This window comes from Cetorhinus maximus, unplaced genomic scaffold (genome assembly GCF_964194155.1).
Source record: "Cetorhinus maximus unplaced genomic scaffold, sCetMax3.hap1.1 HAP1_SCAFFOLD_1887, whole genome shotgun sequence".
Taxonomy (NCBI): domain Eukaryota; kingdom Metazoa; phylum Chordata; class Chondrichthyes; order Lamniformes; family Cetorhinidae; genus Cetorhinus; species Cetorhinus maximus.
The window spans coordinates 35,001-42,449 of NW_027597827.1; the positions used below are offsets into that span (position 1 = coordinate 35,001).

The 7,449-nt window shown below is 51.7% G+C and overlaps 1 protein-coding gene across 1 annotated transcript in view; it reads left to right on the forward strand.

Moving 5' to 3' along the window:
- Nucleotides 1-7,211, forward strand: part of LOC144676769 (scavenger receptor cysteine-rich domain-containing group B protein-like) — a gene marked incomplete at its 5' end in the record, with an annotated part of 41,617 nt that extends 34,406 nt beyond the window's left edge. The window contains 2 exons of the mRNA XM_078537086.1: nt 1,897-2,190; nt 6,916-7,211. Coding sequence (XP_078393212.1) covers nt 1,897-2,190; nt 6,916-7,211 — 590 coding nt within the window. The remainder of the gene's footprint in view (nt 1-1,896; nt 2,191-6,915) is intronic.
- Nucleotides 7,212-7,449: the final 238 nt, after the last annotated feature.

The window sequence follows — 7,449 nt, forward strand, 5'->3', positions numbered from 1 at the left end:
GTGGGGGTGATAGGTTATCGGGGGGGGAGAGGGAGGTGGGATGCAGATTTCAGGTTACGATCAGATCGGCCACGGTCTTATTAAATGGCGGAACAGGCTTGAGGGGCCGAGTGGTCTCCTCCTGCTCCTTTTTCATATGTTGGTATTCCCACCTAGCCTAGTATGGCTGCATTATGGTCAGTCTCTTCGCCTGGGTAATTGATGTAGATTGCAAAATAGACAGCGCTGACCCCACTTGCCCTTCACTACTTAAATACAATATTGGGCTGGACATTGAAGAACCATAGAACCATAGAGCGCTACAGCACAGAAAACAGGCCATTCGGCCCTTCTAGTCTGTGCCGAAATATTATTCCGCTAATCCCATTGACCTGCGCCCAGTCCATAACCCTCCAGACTTCTCCCATCCATGTATCTATCCAATTTATCCTTAAAACTTAAAGAGTGAGCCCACATTTACCACGTCAGATGGTAGCTCGTTCCACACTCTCACCACTCTCTGAGTGAAGAAGTTCCCCCTAAACCTTTCCCCTTTCACCCTAAAGCCATGTCCTCTCGTGTTTATCTCTCCTAATCTAAGTGGAAAGAGCCAACTCGCGTTTACTCTGTCTCTACCCCTCACCATTTTGTAAACTTCTATCAAATCTCCCCTCATCCTTCTACGCTCCAAGGAATTAAGTCCGAACCTGTTTAATCTTTCCCTGTAACTCAACCCCTTAAGTCCCGGCAACATCCTAGTAAATCTTCTCCGCGCTCTCTCGATCTTACTGATATCCTTGAGGGAATTCCGCCGCTCTTGTTTGGGTAGCGGCGTGGTGCTTTATTCTGAACCTCTAGCTGAGAGGCCTGAGCCAAGATCCAAAGAAAAAAGCTCCACCGGCAATGTTGCACTCCCTCAGTAATGGCCGCACCCACCCCTCCATCCCCACCCCGGGCGTCAGTCCCAGGCTGGTCCCAGGCTGGTGATGCGGAGGACATTGGGTTCCCATTGGGGCCAGATTGGCAACGCTGAGCTTTGGTGAGGGGAAGTAGTTCAAGATCACGCCCTCTCCCTGCCCCTTTTCAGGGAGAGAGTTCCAGGAACTCACGACCCCTCCGAAAGAGAGAGAGAGAGAGAGAGAAACCTCCTCATCTGTTTTAAATGGGGGGACCCCTTAATTTTTAAGCAGCGACTCCTCGTTCTAGACTCTCCCAGAAGAGGAAACGTCCTCTCCGCACCCACCCGGTCAAGACCCCCTCAGGATCTTTAAATGTTTCAATGAAGCCACCTCTTACCGTCCTCCCAGTTACTGTGTCAGCTGTGGCTCAGTCCATAGCACCCTCGCCTTTGAATCAGAAAGGTTGCGTGTTCACATCCCACTCCCGGAAACCAAGAACTGTGATTGTACTCGAAAGAGTTACTGTTCATTTCCATTTGATGGCATCACTAACTTCCTTAACCACCGATGGTGCAAGGTTCTTGCAACACTGTTCTTCCTTGGTGAAATATATCCCCGCCCTACCTCAACCTTTCTGTTTAACTCTCTAAAACTCCACATCTCGCTATTTAGTTTAAAGCCCTCTCGCCTGCCCTAGTTATAGGACTCGTCAGATCACTGGGCCCAGCACGGTTGATGTGAAAGCCAGTTAGTGATGCTATCGAATTAAAATGAACAGTAACTGGGAGATCAGTAAGAGGGTGACTTAACTGAAACATGTCGGATCCTGAGGGGTCCTGACAGGGTGGGTGTGGAGAGGGTGCTTCCTCTTGTGGGAGAATCTCTTCTCGAGTAGGAACTCCAAGCGGATACAAGCTGAGCCTGTCCAGCCTGGTCCTGGTACCCGTCCAGTGAACCTTCCCGGAACTGCTAGCCTTTTCTCTAACTGCTTCCGTCCGCCGTGTTATTCCCCCACCAGGGGTCAGACCCACCATCCTGCTGGAGCCCAACTACAGTGTATTCCTCAAAGGAGAGTCGGTTAACGTTACCTGCACCATCTGGGAACGCAACACCAGCCGGGGGATTGATTTTTACCTGGACGGCTCCTTCCTGACCCATTGTGACATCGGGCCCGGGAGAAACTCCGCCAGTGTGCGAGTGGCCAACTTGACCTCCAAGGGCGCTGGGAGGTACAGCTGCAAATATGGGAACCAGCTGGCCGGGGAGTACGCAAACTCTTCCCTCGATGCCTCGGTGCACATCGCCGTGACAGGTGAGCAGGGGAGACGTTTTACAAGCACTGCTCGGGTACCGATGCGCGCTCACCTGAAGGGGACGCGTGGCGTGGGTGGGGGTGATAGATACAGAAGGGGAAGATGGACGGTGGGGCGACTGAATGTGACTCAGGCTGAGGCAAATCGAGGGAGAATGGCGAAGAGAGAGTGAGAGAAACCAAAAAAAAGAGGGAGGGAGGGAGAGAGACAGAGGGAGACAGACAGAGACAGGGAGGGAGAGAGAGAGAGAGAGGCAGAAAGGGAGATACAGAGAGAAGGGGAGAGACAGAAGGAATGAGAGAGAAGGGGCGACAGAGGGCGACAGGGGTAGGCAGAGGGAGAGAAAGAGACAGAGAGGGGGAGAGGCAGAGAAAGATAGAGACATGGGGACAGAGAGAGAGAGAGATGGAGAAAGAGAAAGAGAGAAAGATCGAGAGATAGACAGGTAGACAGACAGAAGGAGAGAGAGACTGAGAGAGAGAGAGAGAGAGAGAGAGGCAGAGAGTGGGAGGCAGAGAAAGAGAGAGAGAGTGACAGAGACAGACAGACAGAGAGACAGAGAGAGAGAGAGATAGAGAGAGAGATAGACAGGTAGACAGACAGAAGGAGAGAGAGACTGAGAGAGAGAGAGAGGCAGAGAGTGGGAGGCAGAGAGAGAGAGAGAGTGACAGAGATAGACAGACAGAGAGGCAGAGAGAGAGAGGGAGATAGAGAGAGAGACAAGGGGGAGAGAGAGAGGCAGAGACAGAGAGAGACAGGTAGAGAGAGACAGAGGGGGAGAGACAGAGGCAGAGACAGAGTGGGACAGGGTGAGGGAGACAGGGTGAGGGAGACAGAGAGAGAGAGAGACAGAGAAAGAGAGAGAAAGATCGAGAGATAGACAGGCAGACAGACAGAAGGAGAAAGAGACCGAGAAAGAGAGAGGGAGAGAGAGACAGAGAGATAGGCAGAGAGTGGGAGGCAGAGAGAGAGAGAGTGACAGACAGACAGACAGAGGGAGGGAGAGAGAGCGACAGATAGAGAGAGACAGAGGGGGAGAGAGAGGCAGAGACAGAGAGAGACAGAGAGAGAGAGAGAGAGAGGGAGAGAGAGATAGGCAGAGAGTGGGAGGCAGAGAGAGAGAGAGAGTGACAGAGTGACAGACAGACAGACAGAGAGAGGGAGAGAGAACGACAGATAGAGAGAGACAGAGGGGGAGAGAGAGAGACAGAGGGGGAGAGAGAGGCAGAGACAGAGAGAGACAGATAGAGAGAGACAGAGGGGGAGAGAGAGAGACAGAGACAGAGAGAGAGACAGAGAGCGACAGAAGGGGAGAGAGAGAGGCAGAGACAGACAGGGTGGGACAAGGTGAGAGAGAGAGAGACAGCTGTAGATAGATAGAGAAAGAGGAAGTGTGTGCGTGTGTGAGAGAGAGAGAGAGTGAGAGTGAGTGTGAGAGAGACAGGCAAAGAGGGAGAGAGAGAGAGAGAGTGCGAGACAGAAACAGAGAAAGCAAAAAGAGAGAGACTGAGAGGTAGACCGTGAGAGACAAAGAGAGAGAGAGAGAGAGGGGGACAGAAACAGAGAGAGAGAGAGCAAAAAGGAAGAAAGAGAAAAGGAAAGGAAGAAAGGAAGATGGAGAAAAAGGAAGGGAAAAAGTAATAAAGAAAGAAGGAACGAAGGAAACAAATAATAAAGGAAGTAAGAATGAAATAAAGAAAGGAAAAGAACGCAGGGAGGAAAGCTGGGAAAGAGGAAAATAAAAACAAAGGAGAGGTGGTGGGTTATCTTAAAAAAAGAAACATTCTGAATCTCAGAGCCTCACAAGCTGATGTTACGTCCCACTCAGTAAGTTTCCTGTCCGCAATGCAGGCGGGAGGCAGCACCTTAGCGCACAGCAAGATCCCACAAAGCGTAAGGTGGTCAGCAAACCCGGGCCGCCTGCTTTGCTGCCGCCGGGCAGCGGGTCCCACGGCTGCGCAGGTCAGCACCTTGCGGAGGCCCCTAACAGTGTCGGCTAACCGTCATACTGCATTGCTCCGAGGGCTTGCCCAGTTTTCACCAATCGGTGTTGGCCCTGGGCACGGGAAGGGTAACAGGAGGAGGGAGCCAAAGGAAAGAGCGGGAGAGCAGAGAAATAGAGAGAGAGAGAGAGAGAGAGAGAGCTCGAATTCGTACCGCACGTGTTGGGAACTCCCCGGGGAAGTTGAGAGGCAAGTGCGTAATTTGGAGGAGATGGGAATATCCACCTAAACAGCCTCGATTGGCTCGAGCGCAGATGGGATCAATCCCGTTTCGCGTCGTGGGAGTTTGCAAATTGCTCCATGCGCAGTTTCTGCGCTGAATAGTGGGAAGTAGGGAGGTCATGTTGGAGTTGTATAGAGCCTCGGTGAGGCCACAGCTGGAGCACTGGGTGCAGTTCTGGTCGCCACATTATAGGAAGGATGTGAGGGCACTGGAGGGGGTGCAGAGGAGATTCACCAGAATGTTGCCTGGGATGAAACGTTTAAGTGATGAAGAGAGGTTGGATAGACTTGGGTTGTTTCCGTTGGAGCAGAGAAGACTGAGGGGCGACCTGATCGAGGTGTACAAGATTATGAGGGTCATGGACAAGGTGGATAGGGAGCAGCTGTTCCCCTTTAGTTGAAGGGTCAGTCACAAGGGGGCATAAGTTCAAGGTGAGGGGGGCAGGAGGTTTAGGGGGGGGAAGTGAGGAAAAGCTTTTTGACCCAGAGGGTGGTGAGGGTCTGGAATGCGCTGCCTGGGAGGGTGGTGGAGTCGGGTTAGCCTCACATCCTTTAAAAAGTACCTGGATGAGCACTTGGCATCGTCATAACATTCAAGGCTATGGGGCCAAGTGCGGGTCAATGGGATTAGGTAGGTAGGTCAGGTGTTTCTCACGTGTCGGTGCAGACACGATGGGCCGAAGGGCCTCTTCTGCACTCTGTGTGATTCTGTGGAGTGCAGCAGGTTTGGGAAGATATAAGCCTTTCTTAAACATACAGATACACTCCCTATCATCCACACACACACACACGCACACACACACACGATCTCTCACACACACTGTCACGTTTACACGTACTCTCATACACTCATACTCTCATACACTCTCTCACATATACACTCAGACACACACGTACACACACACACTCTCTCTCACACACAGACACAAACTCTCTCTCTCACACACACGTACACACACACACTCTCTCTCACACACAGACACAAACTCTCTCTCTCACACACACATACACACACACACACTCTCTCTCTCACACACAGACACAAACTCTCTCTCTCACACACACATACACACACACACTCTCTCTCTCACACAGACACAAACTCTCTCTCTCACACACACGTACACACACACACACTCTCTCTCTCACACACAGACACAAACTCTCTCTCTCACACACTTTCATTCACTTCCTCTCATCCGCACTCACACGTTGACACACAGACGCTCAAACACGTACACACTCGCATACACACACACACAGTCTCATACACACACGCACACACTCACACACACGCACACACACTCACTCTCTCATACACACAAACACACATTGGCAGACACAGACAATCAAACACACACGTCCTCGCACACACACACTTTCATGCACACTTACCCATTGACACACACCAACATTCAAACACACACACACACTCTCACACAGTCCCTCTCTCTCACACACGCACTCTCATAAACATGCACACGCACACACTCACAGGCCCCCACACACAGACACTAATACGCACAACTCACACACACATGCAAACGCATTCTGTCTCATGCAAATACACACACTCACGCATTCATACACAAACTCAAATGCTGCAGTCCATGCGGTGTAGGTACACCCACAGTGCTGTTAGGGAGGGAGTTCCAGGATTTTGTCCGTGTGGTGTAGGTACACCCACAGTGCTGTTAGGGAGGGAGTTCCAGGATTTTGTCCCTGTGGTGTAGGTACACCCACAGTGCTGTTAGGGAGGGAGTTCCAGGATTTTGTCCGTGTGGTGTAGGTACACCCACAGTGCTGTTAGGGAGTTCCAGGATTTTGTCCCTGTGGTGTAGGTACACCCACAGTGCTGTTAGGGAGGGAGTTCCAGGATTTTGTCCCTGTGGTGTAGGTACACCCACAGTGCTGTTAGGGAGGGAGTTCCAGGATTTTGTCCCTGTGTTGTAGGTACACCCATGGCGCTGTTAGGAAGGGAGTTCTATGATTTTGACCCAGCGACAGTGAAGGAACGGCCGATATATTTCCAAGTCAGGATGTTGAGTGACTTGGAGGGGAACTTCCAGGTGGTGGTGTTCCCATGTGTCTGCTGCCCTTGTCCTTCTAGATGGTAGTGGTCGTGGGTTTGGAAGGTGCTGACGAAGGAGCCTTGGTGAGTTATTGCAGTGCATCTTGTAGATGGTACACACACTGCTGCTACTGTGCGTCGGTGGTGGAGGGAGTGAATGTTTGTGGATGGGGTGCCGATCAAGCGGGGCTGCTTTGTCCCGGACGGTGTCGAGCTTCTCGAGTGTGGTGGGAGCTGCACTCATCCAGGCAAAGTGGGGAGTATCCCATCACACTCCTGACTCGTGCCTTGTAGATGGTGGACAGGCTTTGGGGGAGTCAGGAGGGTGAGTGACTCTCCGCAGGATTCCCAGCCTCTGACCTGCTCGAGTAGCCGCTGCCTTTATCTGCCGCACGGTTATTGATTCTTCTGCATGTTCATCCAAACAGATCCCCTGCAGACTCCCAATATAGCCTTATTCACCGTCAGAGGGATGAATCTCATCAACTGCACGGTCCAGAACAACACAGGGAACGGCACAATGTACTTATTGGAGTTGGATGCCAGCGGGTCTAGGCAAGTTCAACACGCGGAAGTGTTGAATTTCACCTCGACGTTTCCGTTGAATAACAGCGATGGCAACATTGCTGGCCGCTACGTCTGTTTATACGAGGTGCAAGTCAAGGGTAGATCGTTCAACTCCACCTACACTGAGTCTGTCCTAGTCGCTGTTCCAGGTGAGTGAGATTCAACTTTCCATCAACGCTCTTGGTAAACTAAGGCACCAGGCATTCTTCATGTTCTTGTGCTCAGCAGTAGTTGACCAAATGTCAAGCCAGATAACATTGACTTTTCCTCATTCACTGAGGGGGTGTGGGCGTCGCTGGCTGGGCCCAGCTTTTATTGCCCGCCCCTAATCGCCCCTTGAGGTGGTGGATGAGCCGCCTTCTTGACCTGCAGCTGTCCCTGTGGTGTAGGTACAC